Source organism: Spodoptera frugiperda, chromosome 26 (genome assembly GCF_023101765.2).
Source record: "Spodoptera frugiperda isolate SF20-4 chromosome 26, AGI-APGP_CSIRO_Sfru_2.0, whole genome shotgun sequence".
NCBI classification, from domain to species: Eukaryota; Metazoa; Arthropoda; class Insecta; order Lepidoptera; family Noctuidae; genus Spodoptera; species Spodoptera frugiperda.
Window position 1 is genome coordinate 7477532 of NC_064237.1, and position 22369 is coordinate 7499900.

Consider the following 22369-nt stretch of genomic DNA (forward strand, 5'->3'; position numbering starts at 1 on the left):
AAATATAAACACAGATTATAACGCTATGAAAAATAACAGCTGACGTCTTTATGGACGTCTTGGCTATTCCAGTGACATTGACATCATTGACAAGTACATCTCCATGGCAACGATTTATGACAGAACAGCAAACAGTATTTTGTTTTCAGTTTTTAAGATTTGAAGAAGAAAGTTCTTGAAAAGTAACAGCATAAAACACCCAATATGTTACCGGGAGAATATACTATTACCTAGTATTCTATTCGTAAAAATATTTTTTCATATTTTTTCTTTAATTAATACATTTGCTGTGCTCCTACAATGACTTTGTATATTGATACAAAACTTAGTTTTAATGATGGTAATGTAGTATCAACAGTGGGAACATGGCACCCTTCCCTGCCTCTATTGGCTATAGGATCATATAATCAAGAGAAAGGAGGTTTTGTTACTATATTTCAAGAAAATGTAAGTTACTTGCAAATCTTACTTAGAAACTTTTAAGTCTTACTGACAAATTTTTATGTGTAATTAAATAAGCGTTTTATTTTAAGGGTTTGCCATTGGAAGGATGTGACTGGCCAATACTATTGTCCAACCAAGTAACGGCTCTTGCCTGGCACCCAATAAGACGTCTCTTAGTTGTTGGTTGGGACGGTGGTGAGCTCTACATCTGGTTAGAGTACTCATGGGCACGCTTGGAGGCTCCCCATAATGCTGCCTTGACATCGGTAGCCTTCAGTTTAGGAGGAGGTAGACTCTTGGCTTCAGATGCCGCAGGCTCTTTATCAGGTTGGCAGTCTGGTACAGGTGCACCACTAACTTCTTTTCACCACCAACTCGGGGATGTTATAACCCATATTACTTTCTGTACACCACGGCCAAGTTCTGAAACATCTATTAGAGGATTGGCCCGTGCTGCAGTGGCTGGAGATGAGAATGCTTTGGATGCACTGGCTGCATGGAGGCCTAGGACAACTGCCCGAATGAGGGAAGGTGCCCAACCAGACAACCATTCATGTTATGCTGCTCAAGATAATGGAGTAATCTTATTCATAGATCATAATGGAGCTTGCTCTGAGGTGCTGAATGCCCCTGGGAACATTATATTTATGGGTATAATCAGCAATATCTACCTTCTGGTAGCTTGGGAATCTGGTGGAGCTCTTAGTTTAACCAGATTTGTTATGTCTGATGATGGTTCCTTGATGACAGATACCCATGTAAGAATGGCAGCAAGAAATGGCCAGTGTATAGTTCTTGCAGGTAACTTTTATGTGGCGGTCATTACTGGAGACAATCTGATCAGGGTTTGGGACAGTGATACTGGGGACAATGATGTCTTGCCAAATGAGAGGGAGGAGATTGTTGCAGGGGATATCTTTACAAGCATCAGTTACAGCAATTTGAGTGATACTCTTTGTTGTGGGACTTCCCAGGGCAACCTGTATCTGTGGAGAAGAGACCATAGGAATAATTGGAAACTTATTAGTAGTACTTCTGTGAAAGGTACTGTAAAGGAAGTTAGCTGGGGTTCAGAAGGTTTAATGAATCCATTGTTGCATGTAAATTGCATCACAAGTGCATTTGTTCTTCGAGAACAACCTGTCTGTTGGGGATATTCTCCTAACATACATATGGTGCAGAAATCTGCTAATGAAGTTGCTCTTACTAGTAAAAGTAATGTGACATCAATGATCAATACCTCAATCACTATAAGAGCATTTGCTTTTAAAGACCAATACATTGCTCTAGGAGATGGTAAAGAAGTCCAGGTATGTGTAGCTGGCTTTCTCCTTTTTAACATTTAAACAGATACTTTTACAATGTGACACTAATCTTCAAACTTAAAATTTTCAGATTTGGATGTGTAGTAAGGACAGTGACATAAAATTCTCACTCATAAGAAGTTTTCTGTGGAAAACTGATGTTTTAATCATTCATAATGATGTCCTAGTTGGAGTTGTTAATCCACACATAGAATGCTACTCTATAGCAGGAACCAGCTTGGGCATACTACCCAGCACTGAAGGCGAAGGTGAACCAATCGGTGTCACAAATACAAACAAGTTTATCGTCATTGCCACTATGGATGGCACCCTCAAACTAGCTGAGATCACGAAAAAAGGTCTAAGAATGCCATACCCTCCAAAAAATTGCTACCAAATGATTGAAGATTTTGGTGAAGTCATGAGAGCGTCAGTTAATTGTACTGGGCGTTATATATCGCTCAGTATCGCTAATGCTGGCTTAGCACCGGATCCCAGACTATATCTGTGGGATGTAGCAAATGACGTCATTACAAATACCCTTATAGCTGAAAACTCCACCCCTCCATTTCAAAGTGTCCCTATAGCAATTTTATGGGACAGTAATGACCCAAGGATTGTTGCCGTGCATATGAGATCAGCTGATCTCGATCGCATACATCTATTCTTGTGTCACGAAGGCAGTCTTTATGAATATAGAAATTGGTGTTCAAGTTCTGAAGATTATTATATGAGTGACTTTATGCTATGCTCTTTATACTCACCGTATGTTGTCATTTTATCACAGCAAAACATTAAAACAATATTGATCAATGAGTTTGCAGATATAGGTGAAAATGACCCTGCAAATATTAGACAAGTACTGGACTTTCTGTACTATATGACTACTGGGTATTTGGAAAAAGCAGTTGTCGTAGGTACTACTCTAACAGGTGGCAAGAATTCTATTATTTGGGATAGCTTGGCGAAGGTTTGCGTCGCACGCAAGCGTCCCGATGTCGGTGCTGTATGCTTAGGCAAGATGGGGAACATCAAAGGCGCTTTGATGATGCGCAAAGTGATGAGCGACGATAACATGGATGACACTTGTAAGGTTGCAGTATTAGCTGTCAATCTGGGTATGATCGAAGAAGCTGAAAACCTGTTTAAAGAAGCACAAAGACCAGATTTGATCACTCGGTTGATATCAGCAAAGGAAGGCGGTCTGAATGAAATAACCAATGGGACTCACGAAGGGGAAAATATACTACTGATAAAGAGTGCGCAACATAAGCTAGCTAAAGTTCTGTGGTCAAATGGGGAAACTGGTGCCGCTTTAAAATTGTTTGAAAGTGCTGGGACACTGGTGCCTCATGTTCCTAGAATGCTTGTAGCACAGGGACAATCTGGCATACTATCACAGTATGTGGCTAATTCGAACGATGCCAGCCTAATAACGTGGTGGGGGCATTATTTAGAAAGCATTGGTGATCTAGATGGTGCGTTGGAATCTTACGCCCGAGCCAATGATTTTGGAGAACAGACCAGACTTTTGTGTCATCAGGACAGAGTAGAGGAAGCTGAAAAACTATGTCAGAAGAACAGATCATCACTCTACCAAATGGCTCGGTATTTAGAAATGCAGTCGGATAAAACTGAAAGTGCAGTAAAGGTAACAACGTGTTTCAAATACCTTCTTCATGTGAAGCAATAAGGTTAATTTAGTGCCAACAATAACGTACCGATTTATCTCCGATTTGTCTTTACAGATGTATATAAAATGCGGGGCAGTTTCGTCAGCCATTCGAGTAGCTGCGGAGGCAAGTGCGTGGCACCTCGTTTGGCGCGCAGGTTCCACATCACCCACACACGCTCTGCACGCAGCTTCCATACTCGAGAACGCTGGACAGACAGAACAGGCCATAGCTCTGTATCAGAAAGCAGGTAAACCAAATACAAGTAGGTACTTGTTACGCTGAGGAGGGTTAATAAACATACCTACCTAGTCTACCAACATAGAAACAAGAAAAAATCGTCGACGTAACCCAAAATTCTTCACTATCAACCGGAATACGTCCTCTGTTGATTAAAGGCTGTTAACAGAAGATCTAGGTACTGATACGCTTAGACTTTGGCGGCTCACTTGAGACAAGCGAATACACTCACACGCTGCTGCATTGTTAGCAACTGCTGGAAAGGTGAACTTTATTTTATTGAACCTTCTTCATGCATCGTTACCTTTCAGCTTTTGAGTTGGTCTCAGTCAATCCCTTAATAGTTATAAACATTACGTAAGAGCTTTCGTTTATCTATCCATATTTAGTAATTTTATACCTCCCTATAGTGCTCTATTCATCAGTTAATACTTTTAATTATCTAATCGTAGAAAAGTGCTCTACATTGAAAATAAAAATAAAAAAAATAGCAGGTAAAGTCCACATGGCATTAAAGTTGGCGGTGAGCAGTGGTGATACGAACGCAATCATCGCAGCAGTAGACGCTCTCGGCGACAAAGTGGATCCGGAGTTAGCTAATACATTGGCCGCTCACTTGAGACAGGCGAATCAGCACTCACACGCTGCTGCATTGTTAGCAACTGCTGGAAAGGTGAACTTTATTTTATTGAACCTTCTTCATGATTATCATCGTTACCTTTCAGCTTTTCCAAGTTGTCTTTATCCTCGATAGATGGCGTTGGGATCGAAATAGATCGCGCTATGGTTTCGTTACATTCATTTGGTTGGGTATCGGCCGAGCGCTTCGGTACTATCGTAGAAAAAGTGTATTATCAGTCGTATGATTATTTGTCTGTAGTGGTCCTGCTGTTTCGTATATTCTAAATTGGTTTCGTTGTATTTGTCAATTAATAAGTTTATTTGTTGGGTTTTCCTGGTTTTTTGGTTAAACTATTTAACGTAGGTTTAGTTTGATATCTAGTTACTGTAGTTAGTTTTTTTCTTCGTATCAATATTTATTATCAACATCATCACACATTCATCAGTAATTTTATTTTTAGCCTCCCTACCCTTCTTCCTCAAGCTTGAAGCTCTATTCATCAGTTACATACTTTTAATCTTCTTCTATAATAAATGATCTGATTCCAGTACGAAGAAGCTTTAGATATAGTGGAGCAGATACCGACACCACTAACTGAAGAACTGAGTGAAAGATTAGCAGCGCCTGCAGGTACCACTGGTAGAGATGCACTTCTTAGGAGACTGGCTGATGTTCTCGGAGCCCGCGGTCTTTACCATCAGGCTGCCAAACGATTGGCACATGCTGGTGATAAGGTAAATATTGGAGCATATTCGAATAATATGTTTTAATCGATTTCGTTAAAAGCCATTTACAACTCAAGTTAGTCATTTCGGGGTGTATAACTATTGTGACCCCCACCTTACTGTATTTTGATCTTCTTTGTCGGACCTATTCAATATAAGAGGCGGCTCTCTTATCCATTATCTACTGAATACTTACTGAGTTTTTTAATCAAATAAAATATCAACTGCTGTCCTGTCCTCAACCCTTTCAGATGTTATAATGGGATTTAAGACTATCGCTTGAATTCTACCACAAAGCATTGTCTTAGAACTTTTATTAGTTAGTTTCCCAGATGGGCTATGGGGCCTCCACAGAGGTCTTACATTGCCATCAGAGGTACTGTTATAACATATAGAACAATATTACAGGCAGGTGCAATGCGATGGCTGATGCGTTCAGGTGATGCGGATCGCATAGCAACCTTTGCGGCGGCTACTCGCGACCGCAACGCTCAGTTGATGGCAGCCGACTACTTGCGTCGCCGCGCGGACTGGCGAACTCGACCGGACCTCATGAGGCACATACTACATTTCTACACCAGAGCTAAGGCGTATGGGAAACTTGCTGCTTTCTACGCTGAGTGCGCTAAAGTCGAAGTTGATGAGTATGAAGTGAGTACCAATTAACTTTGTGAGTAACCAGTAAATAATATTTCACCTTTATTTTTGTCTAGGGTGCAATAATTTTGTTTTTTGTGTTGCATTCACCATCATAATTATTATAGCTTAATACAAAGCCACAATACGTCGTGCTAAACATAGGCCTCTTCAATGATTTCTAGATAGGCCGGTTGAAAGCGACCGCTTTCATTGCATTAGAGTAATAATTTTTCTTTCCGTGTTTCAGAACTTCGATAAAGCTTTAGACGCACTCAAGGAAGCTATCAAATGTTTGGCAAAAACTTCTGATACTGATACAGGTAATAAAACCTCCTACTTTTTCTTCATAATTTACTTGTGATTTATTCAAAGTGATTAACTTGAACGTAATTTCTAGGGGCCCAAACAACAGCGCTTCAAGAGCAAAGTGCAATCGTCAAACGGTTCATGGATGTGAGGAAAATGTTGGAAACGGGAGAAATTAATCCGGGTAAGAACTTGTTTCTTGGTTATTATAAATTTTTTTTAGAGTAATACGTTCTCCAAACTTGTCCATAAGTGATTGTAACGCATCCTAATAATTAAATACATATACATTTTCAGGATTTTGTTACCAATTTTTTCTTAAGTAATTCAAATAAGAAAGCTTCTAACGAACGCTGTTATCATGTAGGTATCTACTATTAATATTAAGACAATACTGATAACAAATGTTCACAGGAGTTGTCGCTGGTCAACAGCTTTTGCGCGCCGTAACCGGTCGTCCGGGATTGATATCGGAAGAAAAAGTTCTGCGATTACTGTTGCAATATGCACCTAACCACGCCGATGCACCTCGTAAGTACTATATCACAAAAAAGTATCGCTAGCCAGTATGAATTGGCACCATTTTCGCCCTTATTCATATTAAATTAATAGTCCCCCTCAACCTACTGCCTGCTCGAGAATATATTTCAATTTTAAACGCCACAATTTTGCAGTATTTAAGTAATTGTTATTTATTTTGTAACAGGATTTGAAAACCAACTAAAAGCTCTACAACAGCAGCCAGAAGAACAAAGTATGAGTCCCGACTCGACAGATCATAGTATTGAAGAAGTTGTATAAGATTATAATCGTCATTATAACGATTACAAGTGATTAAAGAATCCGTCCATTGCAAGCCATTAATCCGTCCATATTTATTAAGTTGTGTTAGAAATAAGTTTAATTTCTAGAAATAAACTATATTAAAGCTTAAATTTGCCTATATTTTTTATCAACCTGCAATATCACTTTAGAGAACTCTGGTGGATTAAAGGGCCACTCTATCTTTCGAGTATACTATATTGGTAATGCTACCAGTACCTATTCTGAAAAGCGCGTGATGATACTATACTGGTAGATTAGGTATACCGTATAAATAAAGTTCTGCTGCTGCTACTACGTACTTAATAACTAATAAAATATGAAGTAAACCGATATAACACTTTGTTTTTGCTTCCTTAATGACCAAATGGCAATCAAGTCTCCGATGCAATGCTGTCGACTATTCTGTCAGTGCCGAGTGGTGACACACATACGGAATTGCAAAACTGTCGTAGTAAGGAATGGAGACAACAGCTGATTGTCAACAATTGACATTCACATTGACAGCTAACCTCAAATGTTTCGCGTTAATTTGTAGTTTCTGTGATTATTGTATTTGTAACGAAATAGGCATTACATTCACTATTTATCAATGAAAATAATATAATTGACAATGGTGAGACTCATTCACAACGTAAGGAGTCTATTTTCTATTAATTCACACAGATTTCCAAGGTTTGTCTCTAATTTTATCCTTTGATCTATTTGATATACTTATCTGCAGAAAATATTGTATGTATTTATAATTTTAGAATTATATCACGACGGCTGAACAGTTCAGATGCGTCAGACAACAATATAGATGTGTCCAAGATCCGTAACTTCAGTATCGTTGCTCATGTTGACCATGGTAAAAGTACTTTAGCAGACAGACTACTCGAAATAACTGGTATTATAAAACCGGGAGCTGAACATGCACAGGTCTTGGATCAATTGCAAGTAAGTACATGTACTTCTTGGATGAGAAATGTAATGAGATCTGAGAGTCAGCTAAGATACCTGCATTGTTTAGTTCAGGAGACAGAGCTTCATGTGGATATCGAAATAAAGAGTTATTAATTACTTAATAATTGTTGATTATTAAAAGTTTTAATTCATACATTACAACTTTTAAAATGCAATGAATCATAAGCATGTCATAAATAAAAGAATTATTAACCCAGAATAACTAGTAAGAGAATGAAAGGTTCAAAGATTTATACTTACACTTCACAATCTTCAAAAATATTAACAGAAATGACAGTAAATATTATCTTTGTGAATAAAAACTAAACTGACGACTTTGAATAAATAAATGAACACTCAAAATCAATATCTACAGTTACCAAAATAAGTACAATTATACTCTGTTACAGGTGGAAAGAGAAAGAGGAATCACAGTGAAAGCTGTCACTGCTTCCCTAAATTACACATACAATAATGAGCAATACTTGCTCAACCTCATAGATACACCGGGGCATGTCGATTTCTCCAATGAGGTAATATAATTTAAAACAATTTCTTCTTAATTCAATTAGTAGTTTCTTTCATTTATTTTGTATTTAGTACCATTGTCTCTGCCTACTCCCATAGGAGAAAGGCATGAGGTTATGTATGTATGTCTATGTACCTATAATTTACTAACCACTAATTTAATGACTTACAACTTAAAATATGACTAAATATTACTCAATATAAAATTGAATATAACTTTATGATTCAGGTGGTTAGAAGTATAACAGCATGTCAAGGAGTAATAATGTTAGTAGATGCAAATGAAGGCGTACAAGCGCAAACAGTGGCTGTGTACTCATTGGCTAAAAGAAACAATCTCTTTATAATCCCGACATTAAACAAAGTGGACTTACCTAGAGCTGATCCTGAGAAGGTCAAATCACAGCTTCATTCTCTATTTAAAATAGAACCAGAAAGTGTATTAAGTATATCAGCCAAAAAAGGTTGGGGAGTTAAAGAGCTGTTGGAAGCTGTTATCACCAGGATTCCTCCACCTACAGTAGACACTAAGGGTCATTTTAGAGCGCACATAATTGATACTTGGCATGATAAGTATAGAGGAGTGCTCTGTTTGGCTTACATACATTCTGGCAAAGTTAAAGTTGGTCAAGCAGTCAAATGGAAGTCTGATTCTAAGCCTCAAATGGTTAAGTTTCTGGCTATGTTGAGACCAAACGAGGAGCCTATTGAAGAAGCTGTGGCTGGCCAAGTTGTCATGGTAGGTGAGTGATTTTCGATTTTATTACCTTTTACATAGATTAGATTTTTACTTTTCCGAGGTAGACTTACTGTTTAAATCCCACTTTTTGCCTCAATTCAATGCCAAACGCCATATCTACATACGTTTTATCACATAAAAGTTTCAAAAACCTCTATGATACTGTCCCAGACCCGGGAATCGAACCTGAGACTCCTTGCTCAGTTCCATTAGTAACCACTTAACCAATAAGGCGACTGCCTCATTTACAGAATTTCTTCTATTTCAGGCTGCGGTCCAAAAGGGGGCGGCAGTGTCGGCGATCAGTTACTAGCCAAAGAATTAGACGACAGTAGCTCTCGGTCAAGTGTCCCACCAGTAAAACACATGGTGTATGCAGGCATCTTCCCAGCTGACCAGTCACAGCACCCGCAACTGAATGATGCCATAAAAAAATTGGCTTTAAATGACTCTGCAGTTGCTGTTACTCCCGATTCTAGGTAAGTATTAGAAATATTTTGCCAATCTCCCCCAGACTCACGTCTTGCTTTTCTTGCTTTCGTATGGATCTCTTCTATTAGATTGGATGGATCCCTTATCTATTAGATTGAAAAAATTAGGGGCTACCGTTTTTTACCAGATGGCCCAAAAAAACAACAGCCCACTCATCCAATACTGTATTTGTAAATTCATATTGCGATATTCTATTAAGACGAATAATATCGTAATCTCTTTGATGAGTAAAATCATTACTGCTTAATTCTTCTGTAAAAAACTCGTCAATTACATCTTTTTTTTTTACTTTCAGCCCAGCTTTGGGTCAAGGTTGGCGGATTGGTTTCTTAGGACTATTGCATCTTGAAGTGTTCACACAACGTCTGCTGCAAGAGTATAAAGCCGAAGCCATATTAACAGCGCCCTCTGTACCTTATAAAGTGAAGTATGTCAATGTTATTAGAACACCTATTGGCTACTAGCTATTTTTTTTTTTTATTTATTTATTTTACTTTTTTTTTAACGTTGAAAAGTCTGCGTTTGGTCACCAACCCGCTACCTTACCAGGATGGCATGACTATAACTAACATAATATTAGCTATAACTTGCCTTACGTAAACTAGTATGTATATATGAAAGAAAGAGAGTAAAGAACCTTAATGCGTAAACAGTAAGAATTACTTTACTTTATGGCTAAAGCTACATGCTATGAATGTTTTTGTAACCTATACCCACTTTAACATTTTCAGAGTAAAAGGAACAAAAGCAATAAAACAATACAAAGGTACAGAAGTTATTGTCACGAATCCTTTGCTGTTGCCAGACGTTAATAACATTGAAGAATACTATGAACCGTTTGTAATAGGTAAGACAGCTGACTAAATTATTAAACAAAATTCAACCTTGTATAAGTAGAAATAACGTATAATATATACCTAACTAACTTTTATTACATTATAAATAATGTATCTTATTACTACAACTGTCATACCTCCGTACTCAGTCATTTAATGGTTACTTAACCCAATCTAATTTGCAAACTTTTTCGGAATAAAATCGTTACTAAGGAATAGTTTAAGTAATCATTAAATGTGTCTGAGTACGACAGTTAGTGTTATCCAAGGCGTAGTAAGCAGCAATAAATAATATAAATAGGTATGAACTATGAAGTTTAGAATGTTCTTTTTTTTTAAACGTTGCCCCACATTAGGATTTTCTCCTGTGTCGTGGGTGCGTTTACAAACATACAAGTTCACAAACACATGACACCCAGACCCGGAACAACTTAGTAAGTAGTAATAAATAATATAAGTAGATTTGAACTATGAAGTTTACAATATTTTCATTTCATCTGAAATATTTTCACAGGAACAATAATAACTCCCGTGGAGTTCCTAGGAGCAGTGACGTCACTATGCATAGACCGTCGCGGCACACCGCTTCCCTCTAACGCAGTGGACGACAAAATGACAATGTTGCAGTACATTCTGCCTCTGTCTGAAGTCGTCATTGATTTCCACGACACATTGAAAAGCATCACTTCAGGTTTCGCCAGTTTTGACTACCAGGATTATGGATTCCATCCCAGTGCACTAGTTAGGGTATGTTGGTTTTAAAATATTTATTTGGACATGACTAGCTCATTATTCCAATGGTCAAAGGAATTATTTCCGAGCAAGAAGTCCTGGGTTCCGATTCCCATGCCGGACAAAGTTACCGGGGCTCCGGCTCGAAAAGCAGGAGTAGGAACAGTGTGTGTTTTAGTCAGTAAGAAACCGCCTTCCGCCTTGAGAGCGGATGATAATCCGCTCTCGCCTTGCCCAAGGCGGAACTTCCACCTTCACAAAAGGCCGGACAAAGATTCAATTTCGGTTTTTGCATCAGGCAATGTATGTTATTTTTTATAGATTAAGTTGGGGAACGAGCAAACTGAGCACCCGATGCCACCCATGGGTAACAAACACCAGAGTTTTAGGGATTTGGAGATTTATTACTCCCTTAAGTTACAAGTTAAAGTAAACCGGAAAGAAATAATTACAATCACTATGCATTTACAGATGGACATTCTAATCAACGGCGTGTTAGTGGATGAGTTATCTACAATAGTTCACACTAGTCGTTTAGAGTATAACGCAAGGAGGCTTACTGAGAAACTCAAGGAAATGATTCCAAGGCAGATGGTACAGGTAAGAAATGAAATAGGTAACTAATTTGTCAATTACTACAACAGTTCGAAGCTTGATAAGTTTCATTCAAGCCTCAACGGGACTAATAATCATGAGCAATGTGCGCGGCGAATATTTTTTAATAGAATATTGACTATATACTGTAAACTGACTATATACTATAGACTGAAAACAGTTTTTGTTATGAAAATCAATTTCCTAAAATATGTCCTTGATTTTTTTATTTTATTTTAGGTCGCCATTCAAGCAGTTGTCGGGGGAAAAGTGTTCGCTAGAGAAACATTAAAAGCATACAGAAAGGATGTTACTGCTAAACTGGTAAGTGTGAATAATTCATATTAATAGTACTTAGTTTTTAATACTATATTTCAAATGGAAGTGCTTCCATTTCCATCAAAATCCTTTGGTGAAAACAGATCTTGACAAAAGTCATGAATGATGACCTTACATATTCGTATTGCACTGTAGCACTACTTAAGTATCATTTTATGCCTAAACGATTCATTAACAATGTTTACATGATGTAAATAGTAATTATCTAATCAAATATTATTTATTTATCTGTTAATAGTCAACATAAAGTATTAATAACATTTATCGAAAACGATGGAGTGTCCTCGACCTCTTTCGAGCTTCCTCGATCACATTACAGTGTGTTCAATCACTTTCGAGCGTCCTCAATGACTTTCGAGCTTTACCTGAAATCAATCGAGCGTCAGCGACCTAAATCGAACGGTATCGATCACTTTCCAGCGTTAATCGAGCGTCCTCGATCAGTTTCGAGCACTAATCTTAATCTAAAGAGAGACGTCAACGTCATACAGGCATCTGTCAGCCGCACCTTGTACAAATAAAAACACTAAGCTGAAAACTGAATATCTTACTTGTTTATATAATTTTAAAGTTTGATTTCGCTTGCCATTTAAGCTTGATGAAATAACTTTCACTATTATTTATCGTTGTGTAACATTTCAGTACGGCGGTGACGTCACTCGCAGGAAAAAACTACTGAAACAGCAAGCAGAAGGGAAGAAAAAAATGCGCAGTGTGGCCAACATAAGAATACCAAGGAATACCTTCATAGATGTATTAAAAAGATAATTAATAAATCTATATTTTTAGATAGTTATACTTGCTTTTAATTATTATAAACTGCGCCAAAAATTTATCATTTTAAACTACTTGTTAATTAGGTTAGGTATTAAGGCATAATAATAGTCATTAAGAAAAATATACTTAATTTATTAAAAAAAATTACTTGATTACAATTACAGGACATTGCATGGTTAACAAACATCACAAAAATAATATGATTCTTAAAAAAATATAATCTACAGAGCTGCTAATCACCGAATGTAAATAAAAACAGCAGAAGTAAAACTAACACTGAACACGAAATATTTCAGAGTCGAGCGCAAAACACTTGAAATCAGATATCACAAAAAATAAACAGTCGAATTGAGAACCTCCTCCATTTTAGAAGTCGGTATAAACAAATCTTAGACAATTTTATCATATTCATACTGATCGCTAATGACAATAATTTAAATCAATATTTTTAAACTTTAAAGCAATATATTGTGAGCCTCGTCACTTATCTACATAAATACATAGCGATATCAAACTAGAGATTTAAAAATAAACATTTTTCAAATAAACGATATAGTACGATACGATTAATATATCCATTTGGAAGTCAACACGAAGAGATATTATTTTATTATATATTCACCGAGATCACAAAGATATGAAAACAAAACATCAACTTTGGCATAATACTTATTATACCGAGTATAAAATTCATGTAAATTATTAAGGAAAGGCACGGTATAAGAAGTAGCATTAAAAGTATATAGAATAAGCAATACAGCAATCACGCTTATCAAATGAAACAAATAAATTCAACCAATAATCTTGTCCCATCAAGTCATTATCTTTCATGTAGGCAATCTCGTACAAAAGTATGTTATACATTCTTTGGTTGGTCTTGTTTGCACCACTTGATCAATAAATCCATATCACATTCGTTTTAATTCTACTTTATTGATTTAAGGTAATGATACAAATAATAACGAAATTTGTTAATAAAAAAAAAAATCACTTTTTGTCACAAGACAGTTGTTTGGCTATGTGATATTAGTTGATTGACCATGTTAATATATCTAGGTGAAAAAAGTTATATAAATAATATTGTTACAATAACAACATCTCAATAAAGTATTTTTCACTTAACTTTTATCTCTACATAATGCGCAATTTTGCAATAATATAGTAACTAACAAATATTGATCAAAGATCCAGTCTTAAGTTTTAATAAATCCAATTACTCAAAGTTTACTACAATATGAATGAATTAGTATGCAGCTGAGAAGCAATATTTTAAACAAAATGTATTTATGAATGAACAAACTCCAGAGGTATCTTTTCTTTCATATACCAAATCTATGTAAGATCATAAGAAAATAAAAACATAATGATGGTACTTGTGACATCAAAGTTCTTTTGGATTTTTTTAGAATAATAATAATTTCATACTTTAAATAAAATTAGTACTAATGATTTATTTGCAGACAATCTGCCCTAACCATAAAAACAAAATATACATAATATTTTTCACATAGATCCTTTAACGGCACGTCACTTAGAGAGAATGAAAGCTGTTTTAATGAATCCTAATAATTTTGTCAATGTGCAGTAAAATTTAAGGTGATCTGAGTGATATTGGTGTTTCAAGTATTCAGTATTTATGGTATGTCTAAAGGAAGTTTCGTACATTGATCATGTGCAGCAGACACGACGCGACCAATGTCTTACCTGAGTCCTTCCCACTCCCACCTCACATAAATGGCATGTAAACGCTAGTCGAACGAATGAATAGAAAAGCCAGTTAGCAACGGCTTGAAACTGACATTAGACTAATTATGTTCAAACTTATAGATTAATTCATATGCATTCCCAAAACATATGAGCACATAGTTGTAAGGGTACTTACATTGACTTTTATATTCACTCATTGCCATTTATCGAGGGCGGGATACCTTCGAGTATAAGTGCCACCCTGTGACAATAACTAAATGGCTACAACCACAATGTTAATGAATAAAATATCTTACACATATTTTGCACCATCACTGCTTTCATATAAAATCACACAATTCTTGGCCTAAACAACTAATCTAACGTTTTGTATTTTAAAAGTCTTCAATCGTAAAATCTAAGATTTTATAACATGTCACAGAGCAACATAACGCTCAAACTACAATTAGATATTTATTATTCATTTTGTTGGTCAGGGAATGAATTGTGTAACATAGCACTCTGTGATAGTTGCCAATACTTGTTTATAAATGAGTCTGCCTCCAACATCTAATAATGAAGTAGGTACGTAATGAAAGTGAGTGGATACATGATATGTGAATTTTTTGCATCTAACTTGCATGGCTAAAGCCAACATGACACTTGAAAATTCAAGTTACATCTCTTCATTACAAATATATCATCATAATTGTATATAATATTTATCTCTACATTGAATATTATTATAATTCTATAAATTTCAGGTAGTATCACTAATTAATCACACGAAAAATTCAACAAATATCGCGAATATGAGTTTACAGGAGACAAGCTCACTTATCGACTCAGTTTTCGGGTGACAGTTTGTTATAACCTCGTCTTCAATAAGATGTAATGTTTATCTGTCTTCCGATGTCTCCAGGAACTGGGCGTAAACATCTCTAGTACACTCGCCCTTTTCGTTAAACTTGTATTTGTAATAAGAACCATCAGCACAGATAACTGAAATATAAAAAAAAGATTAGATATTGTTTATCAATTTTTTTGTAAGATACTAATAATATGAATCATTAAATTTAAAAAAAGAAACAATAATAATATACCCACCGATGATGGAACTTTTGTCAACTCCAAAGGCACAGATGCATGGAGGTCCATTGGGGATGGTGAATTTACAAAAACTCCAATTGCTTGAAAAATATTTTGGTAAAAAGTTTACTGTCGCCAAACTGGACTGCTTGTTGAGCTTTTCATCTTCCAAGCTAAACACATGGACTGTGCCATGGTCTGATGTAACACATAAGTTGGTGCTTGAGTGATTAAAGTTTATGCAATAAATTGTAGCCTGAAAATCAAATTATCATTTATGTAAGTAATCCTTATACATTTGAGAAAAGACCTAAAATAACATCTATAGTTTAATTAACTTTATCTTGCACCATTAACTTTTAATTAATGTGCATTAAACAGACAAGTCAAACAAATTACATGCATCACTTATCATTGTTTGCTATTAAAATCATAACACTCATAACAATAATACTTAACACAAGACAAAATTAAAATGTAAAATGGTTTTATGAGATTGACTTACCTGGTGTGCTCCTCTCCTGAGCTCAGCAAGTTTCTGTCCAGTGCCTGTGTCAAAAACTCTTATGAGTGTGCCTTTAGTAGAAGCAGTGGCCAGCCGGGTGCCACCCACATTGAGAGCCAGGCAACTAAGTGGTGCCTCGTGTGCAGCTATCAAGTGGCCTTCTGGGGCAGCACTGGCACCCGCATGGGTGGTTAATTCCACCAACTGCACAGATAACAATTTTAAACACTGTATTTCCTCATACACTTAAAATAAAATAGAATCATATTTTACAGAAATGAGAGTAAATTATGCATACAAATAGTGCCATGTTATAAATATTTAATAAATTATAGTTGAACATTGAATGAATTGAAGTATAAGGAAAATAAATATTCATTAGGTTCAACCTTATTATCATGTCTAATTTAGGTTAGTCTATTGCCCTCTCAAGGATAAGTAGTTTTATGGCATAAAATTACAATGATTCAAGTTTTTATGAATATAAAAAAGACCATCTTACATTTATTAACATTTTAAATAATAGTAATGAAGATATTAAAAGTTATATTGTAGTATTTTTAATATTTACCTGAACATGTCCTGTTTTGCGACTTGGGTAGGCAAGCAGAGCATTATTACTGTTGGGGCAGACAACACACAGTCCTCTAGTGTTCTGGCAGGTCTCAAACACATGCAGCATCTGTGGCTGAGCCGTGAATGTGTAAACTTTTATCAAGTTTTCTGCAAAAGAGGATTTATTACTGCCATTTAAGTAAACAGAAATTGTGGAGAGTGAACATTTTCTAGCACATACAAATACTTTCTTAAAAATGGTAAAGGTTTCTTAGTTAATGAGATTGAATTTGTAAGATTATATTCAGACTGGTTTTTATCATAAAATAAGGTATGTAATTTACAAATAACATTTTAATTATGAAAAGGACAAACAAATCATTAAATATGACATAATGGTTCAAACTTAAACATCTGATAAATACGTAGATAAAACTAATTAGACAAATAATAAAATTAAAATTACCCAATACAACAACAATGCGGTCTCTTCGCAGCTTCACAGCCTTCACAGGGCTGTTGAAATCGAGTGATATTGCAGAATCTTTCTTCAAATCATCCCATATTATGACTCTGTTCGGAGGATACACGGGGGTTTTACCACCTCCTACCAAAGCCATGTAATTGCATCTAAATAGCATCTCGACGTAAGATAGACCACCTTCAGCGAAATTCTGTCGCTCTTTTTCCTTAAGTGGGTCGCTATTGAACACCCGAAATCCATTCTCCGTTCCGCAAGCAAAACAACCTGAAGATTGCAAAACAAAAATGTAAACCGATTTGTAAATGAAGCGCACGCGAATGAACAACAACTAGATCAACTCCATTACCTTGATCTTGATTAAATCCCACATATAGAAGCCCGTTCCCAAATGTATTATCCTCAGATAAATTCATTTTGCAGCCTTATCACGGAATATTTGGACAAAAATATAGTAGCAAAACAATAAAATTATCTCCCAATATGCAACACACAACTTTGCGGCGATTTGACAACAAATTTTGTAACAGAAGTGCCAACATGAAAATGTGTGAACCGATGACATTCAGCTGCCTTCTGTCAAATGTCACAGTCATAGATTATACATACTATAATTACATACTATAACAGAGGCTCAAAATATAATAATATTCTACGTGGTAGAGACACTGATTATAAATGCCCCGAATAACTCAAAGTAAACTGTTCATTAGTTAACAAATTACTTTTCACTTGGTGTAAGTCCGGTCTCAATGCGACTGATATTTTAACAATCAAACATTTTTTTTCTAACTTTTTCATCGAACCTAAAACCTCTTGTTCGACTGTTGCGTTTATCTAGCATTTCTGTTTGCGACCACTCATCCAACAAGGCATCACTGGGAATTGGTATATGGCACTGGCAAAGTTCCTGCGCCGTAACGCGGTCAGCATAATTTTTCCGGTACTGACTGCTACGTTCATTTACCTTGACTGGAGTCACACTAAGAATTGGAAATTGCAACAAAAGAAACCCGAAAACTAAGATGGCTATCTTCGGCATCACTACGCGCTATGTATGGTTCGCTGTACCCATCGGAGGATACCTCGTCGGCAAGTACTTGGATGACCAAGAAACACTAAGGATGACTAACTTCAGAGATAAATCTATGCTGTATGGTGGCAAGGTCAAGCCCGGAGACCCTCCATCATGGCCTTAAAATATTTAAAGTGTAGTGGTAGTCAACGAAATTATGTAATATCAAAATAAAATTGTAAATTTTTATTGGCATCTTTCTGTTCAGACATTTATCAATTTTATTAGAGGTCTACTTTATATGTGTTCATCAGATTAATTATCTATATTTTTTATAAAAGGAGTTTTCATTTTCCAAATGATACACAATATTGTAATGTGGAATCTAGTTAATACTAGATTGAGCTAGTGCTCATCTAGGTTAATTGTCACAATACAAAAATTAAAACCGCATAACATTAAGCTATTTAAGAACTTACCAAAAGCTTGTCATTATAAAGATATTGCAAGATATACAAATAAAATTATAATAAAATGCAACAAGTACAGTTTATAAGTATAATAATTTTATTATATAAACTTTACATTATAAGCTATAAATTTTCTTAAGTTTAAACCCAATTTATATTATAGGCTTTATTTATACACACAATAAGATGTAAAGCAGTAATTGATATAATACACTTATCTTAGAATAATAAGGTAATGTAATTTAATATATTATGAACTAGCAACTTGTTTTAAAGGCCCTTCGAGATACTGTGCTATAGCATTTATCTTTTCCTTTAGAATACCAAAGCCTACAGATTCTTTGGCATAAAGGCACAGTAACAAATTGGCAACTTGTGTGATGGCTATTTTTCCATTTAAGCAGTCGACCAATATCAGATGTAGTTTGTCCTCTTTGAAAACATTCCTTCCGTGTTTTTCATACGCCGACCAGACATTGCTCGCGATCGCTGCTGTAACTCTTGCGTCTTTGTCATTATAACCAGAGTAAGCCAAAAGTGCGCCTTGATGATTCAAGAGCCTGAAACATAAGAACCCAATGAAAATTATTTCGTTTTAGACAAAAAGGAGCAACTCACAAATACTACGACTTTCGTGACACCTACAATGTGTTTTCCACTCCTCCTGTATTTGCTTGGCTTAGCACTTGCGTCAATGCTTTTGGTTTCAACATTGTTAAAGATAATAATATTTTATACAACACAAAATTCACTTGATATATCACTATGATGATAGTAAATAAAATATTTTTAGGTTTTTGTTGTCTGTCATCTGTCACTTGACACAAACTTTGTTTTGACACTTGTGTAATAAGAGCGAGATTTTTTTTAAATTGGATATCTATCTTTTAAGACTAAATGAGTACCTCGACCTCGTAAAAAATGAATTTAATAGGGAGATCAGACTTGTAATACGGAATTATGGCTCAAAATTATATTGCCCAACACTCGACCACCTGGCTTAGTGTGTATTTGTATTGGTTTAACTTTTAGTAGCAATCCGAATTACTAATAATTTAAAATGTTTCAACAAATAATAAACAAAACATTACATAAGTTATAACATTTTATTTTACAATATACAGTGTATAAAGGTTTATCAACGCATTTTCTTCTGCTTGATCAAATAATTTCTGAAGGCTATTTGTTTATCTTTAAAGGATCTCTTTATTTTACCCTTAGCTTTATGTTTTACCATTTGGTAGTTTTTGGTCTTCCTCTTTTCCCTGTTCGTTTTGGAGCAGTGGATATTCTTCCTTCTATCTTTATACCCATATTTTTCGCGTTCTTCACGACCCTTAAGAACACTATCTAACCTTGCGTCTTTATCATGTTTCCTCTTTTTGTGAATGTTCTCAATAGCAGACAGTTGTACAAGTTCTCCAGATTCATTTTCTTCATCTACTACAGCACTCTTACGTTTAGTGCCTGTTACAGCTTTTTTGAGCTGTGCTGCTTCAATTCGTTTGAAGTCTTCATCAGTAAAAATAGTTTCCATTGCTTTTTCTCTGGCACTTTGTACTTTTTCTTCTTTACTTTTTTTCTCTAGTGATTTACGCTTTGCTTTCAAGATCTTCCTGTCAGTTGTTTTGTTAGAATCGCTTTCAAGATCTTTTACATTGTCTTCTTTATCATTCTCTTTTTTGCCATCTTCATCATTTTCGTCTTCTTCTTCTTCTTCTTGTTCTTCATTCTCCACTTCCTCTTCCTCACCATCTACTTCTTCATCACTACCTTCTTCCTCATTGTCACTTTCATCACTGTCAGATATATTGATTTCAGAATCAGAGGATGCAACATCTACCCACTCTTCACTATCTGAATCATCTTTCTTTTTATTAGACTTCTTATTGTTCTTTTTATCTGAGTCCTTGATTTCTTCTTTCTCCAATAATACCTCTGACCCAGGTATATAATCCTTAATTTCCATTTCACCATACTTCTTGTTCTTCAATTCTATAGAAGCCTCTGATGGCCTTCCTCTATCTCTTTTGTGCAACATATCAGGCATTGACTGTCTGTACAGCTGAATCAATGATCTTGCAGCCATCATCACAGATTTTTCTTTGTAAGATTTGTATTGAACTAAATCTCTGAGTAAATCTTCACCAATAGCCAGTGGACATCTGGCACATATTTCTCTCACAGCGTTTAAACCAACTGCCATGACATCAGTGGAATTCCTTTCAGTGATGAAATTATTTGCTATAGCTTTCATAACAGGTTCTAGTACCTCTGGTGGAATTAGTTCATGAGATGCTTGGGCAGCAAATAATAGTATCCGAGTGACTTCTCGTTGATGAGGTAAAAGTAACCTTGCAATAAATGGATAGTAGTTAAACAAGAACAGGTCATGTAAACCTATCAATCTTGAAATAACATCCAACAACATAAGTTTGACTTCAAATCTATCATTAGAAGATTCCAACTTCTTAAATAACTTCTCGGCAAATCCCTGGGGATTGTTGATTAAATGTAAAGCAGAGAAGTTGAACACAGGAGCTTTCTGTTTTCTCTTCTTTATTTTCTTGGCCATTTTCTTAACTTTCTCCACCATTTTCTCTCTTTTCCTTGTCTTTTTATTGAATTTATTTGAAATCATAGTATCCCTGGGATCTATTTCTTCTTCACTATCAGAGTTCTTTTCCTCTTCTTCTTCATCTCTTCCCAAAAAGAATTTTAGAGATGCAACCATAACTTTTGTAATTTTTGAGAAGCAACCAATGTCAGCTATTATATTCACAGTTTTCTGATCATTCCATATATTTTTGTGATATAATTCAATTAAGATATCGAGCGACAGTTTAGCTGCTTTTGGATTAGAATCTTGCAACATTGAGAACATAAAGTTCTGTAATGTTGAATTAAATTTCATATCTTTGTGTTTCATATTCATGTTTTTGATGTCTGTAATGATATGTGTCTTCAAGAATTCTCTCAAATGTTTGTCTTGGCATTTCAAGAGGAGGAAAAACAATTCCAACAGATCAAAAGCTGTAATGAAATTCTTGTTTCTCAATAGAATGAGACATTTACATAAAGAGAGGCGCATATCATTGTGTAAAACTGTATTGTGTGTCTTCAAGACATCTACTATTTTCTGAGGAAATAACTTCATCTCTTCAAGGTAGCATTGGGCTACTTGAGCTAAGAACATGGCCTGTTCATCTAGCTTTTTATTGTACTGTGTAGGATTCAAATTGAAAATTTCCAAAGTAGTTTCAAAATGAGCAAGTTGCTGATGAAACTCTTCCTTGTATGAATCGGGATCTCTCTTGATCAGATTTTGTAACTGCGTCAGATTATTTGGCAACTGATTATTGTGTCGCACCATTTTGAATATTTATATTAGTACAGATTCACTAATCACAACGTCGCACTTTAGCTAGTGAATGTAGAATTGAATTATCATTTCACAATATTACGTTTTTAACCTCTGTTTACGGGGCCATGCACTTAAGCACTTGACGTTAGAAAATAACCTCAAAAAGAAAACAATAAACAAATCTGCCACATGACTTCATTTTTTTTAAGTAAATACAAGGCTTTTGGTAATTTAAGCGATTGTATAATCGAGTTTTGAAACTATTTTATCCATACGAGAATAATAATTTCAGTCTATCATAATTCTTAAATTGGCATCTAGATCAGCGATTAATCATGAAGTCTGGATGTAGACTTTATTTTACGTACTAACGGTATGTAAAATAAAGTAAAGATTGATCATTGTAATTATTTTATTCGTGTATCTAGCAATGATTTTGGCAGTGGC

General features: G+C 35.4%; 6 protein-coding genes across 6 annotated transcripts; 3 read left to right on the forward strand and 3 right to left on the reverse strand.

Annotated features, from left to right (window-relative positions):
• The first annotated feature begins 90 nt into the window (after positions 1 to 90).
• LOC118264456 (intraflagellar transport protein 140 homolog) lies at positions 91 to 6888 on the forward strand. The gene is made up of 11 exons (XM_050704952.1): positions 91 to 447; positions 534 to 1754; positions 1840 to 3399; positions 3497 to 3671; positions 4156 to 4334; positions 4832 to 5017; positions 5417 to 5659; positions 5895 to 5967; positions 6045 to 6137; positions 6368 to 6484; positions 6660 to 6888. Exons 1-11 carry the CDS (start codon positions 301 to 303, stop codon positions 6752 to 6754), a joined length of 4089 nt encoding a protein of 1362 aa, XP_050560909.1. The 5' UTR covers positions 91 to 300; the 3' UTR covers positions 6755 to 6888.
• Positions 6889 to 7268: 380 nt separating this feature from the next.
• LOC118264527 (translation factor GUF1 homolog, mitochondrial) lies at positions 7269 to 12776 on the forward strand. Its single transcript, XM_035577057.2, has 11 exons — positions 7269 to 7450; positions 7528 to 7714; positions 8131 to 8253; positions 8478 to 8991; positions 9256 to 9466; positions 9775 to 9906; positions 10211 to 10326; positions 10830 to 11062; positions 11519 to 11647; positions 11882 to 11965; positions 12623 to 12776. The coding sequence occupies exons 1-11, from the start codon at positions 7389 to 7391 to the stop codon at positions 12746 to 12748; spliced, it is 1917 nt and encodes a 638-aa protein (XP_035432950.2). The 5' UTR covers positions 7269 to 7388; the 3' UTR covers positions 12749 to 12776.
• Positions 12777 to 12872: 96 nt separating this feature from the next.
• LOC118264523 (WD repeat domain phosphoinositide-interacting protein 3) lies at positions 12873 to 17627 on the reverse strand. Its single transcript, XM_035577051.2, has 6 exons — positions 17423 to 17627; positions 17059 to 17340; positions 16609 to 16760; positions 16038 to 16241; positions 15551 to 15788; positions 12873 to 15445 (listed from the first exon to the last, which is right to left on the reverse strand). Exons 1-6 carry the CDS (start codon positions 17487 to 17489, stop codon positions 15342 to 15344), a joined length of 1047 nt encoding a protein of 348 aa, XP_035432944.1. The 5' UTR covers positions 17490 to 17627; the 3' UTR covers positions 12873 to 15341.
• Positions 17628 to 17960: 333 nt separating this feature from the next.
• LOC118264525 (NADH dehydrogenase [ubiquinone] 1 beta subcomplex subunit 1) lies at positions 17961 to 18337 on the forward strand. The gene has a single exon (XM_035577054.2). The coding sequence runs from the start codon at positions 18099 to 18101 to the stop codon at positions 18270 to 18272; it is 174 nt and encodes a 57-aa protein (XP_035432947.1). The 5' UTR covers positions 17961 to 18098; the 3' UTR covers positions 18273 to 18337.
• Positions 18338 to 18632: 295 nt separating this feature from the next.
• On the reverse strand, positions 18633 to 19387 carry LOC118264524 (ragulator complex protein LAMTOR2 homolog). Its single transcript, XM_035577053.2, has 2 exons — positions 19204 to 19387; positions 18633 to 19118 (listed from the first exon to the last, which is right to left on the reverse strand). Exons 1-2 carry the CDS (start codon positions 19269 to 19271, stop codon positions 18809 to 18811), a joined length of 378 nt encoding a protein of 125 aa, XP_035432946.1. The 5' UTR covers positions 19272 to 19387; the 3' UTR covers positions 18633 to 18808.
• A 263-nt stretch (positions 19388 to 19650) lies between these two features.
• Positions 19651 to 22098, reverse strand: LOC118264522 (protein SDA1 homolog). The gene has a single exon (XM_035577050.2). The coding sequence runs from the start codon at positions 21929 to 21931 to the stop codon at positions 19697 to 19699; it is 2235 nt and encodes a 744-aa protein (XP_035432943.2). The 5' UTR covers positions 21932 to 22098; the 3' UTR covers positions 19651 to 19696.
• Between the last annotated feature and the right edge of the window lie 271 nt (positions 22099 to 22369).

Bases quoted from the DNA above. Each gene is read 5' to 3' on its own strand.
- LOC118264456 (XM_050704952.1), top strand. From the start codon at position 301: ATGACTTTGTATATTGATACAAAACTTAGTTTTAATGATGGTAATGTA. The intron at 5,018-5,416 runs GTAAATATTGGA...ACAATATTACAG, and splicing joins TGGCACATGCTGGTGATAAG to GCAGGTGCAATGCGATGGCT. The intron at 6,138-6,367 runs GTAAGAACTTGT...AAATGTTCACAG, and splicing joins AACGGGAGAAATTAATCCGG to GAGTTGTCGCTGGTCAACAG.
- LOC118264527 (XM_035577057.2), top strand. From the start codon at position 7,389: ATGGTGAGACTCATTCACAACGTAAGGAGTCTATTTTCTATTAATTCA. The intron at 8,254-8,477 runs GTAATATAATTT...TTTATGATTCAG, and splicing joins ATGTCGATTTCTCCAATGAG to GTGGTTAGAAGTATAACAGC. The intron at 10,327-10,829 runs GTAAGACAGCTG...ATATTTTCACAG, and splicing joins CTATGAACCGTTTGTAATAG to GAACAATAATAACTCCCGTG.
- LOC118264523 (XM_035577051.2), bottom strand. From the start codon at position 17,489: ATGAATTTATCTGAGGATAATACATTTGGGAACGGGCTTCTATATGTG. The intron at 16,242-16,608 runs GTAAATATTAAA...TTATCTGTGCAG, and splicing joins GCAAAACAGGACATGTTCAG to TTGGTGGAATTAACCACCCA. The intron at 15,789-16,037 runs GTAAGTCAATCT...TTTGATTTTCAG, and splicing joins TCAGGAGAGGAGCACACCAG to GCTACAATTTATTGCATAAA.
- LOC118264525 (XM_035577054.2), top strand. From the start codon at position 18,099: ATGGCTATCTTCGGCATCACTACGCGCTATGTATGGTTCGCTGTACCC.
- LOC118264524 (XM_035577053.2), bottom strand. From the start codon at position 19,271: ATGTTGAAACCAAAAGCATTGACGCAAGTGCTAAGCCAAGCAAATACA. The intron at 19,119-19,203 runs GTAGGTGTCACG...CTTATGTTTCAG, and splicing joins GGAGGAGTGGAAAACACATT to GCTCTTGAATCATCAAGGCG.
- LOC118264522 (XM_035577050.2), bottom strand. From the start codon at position 21,931: ATGGTGCGACACAATAATCAGTTGCCAAATAATCTGACGCAGTTACAA.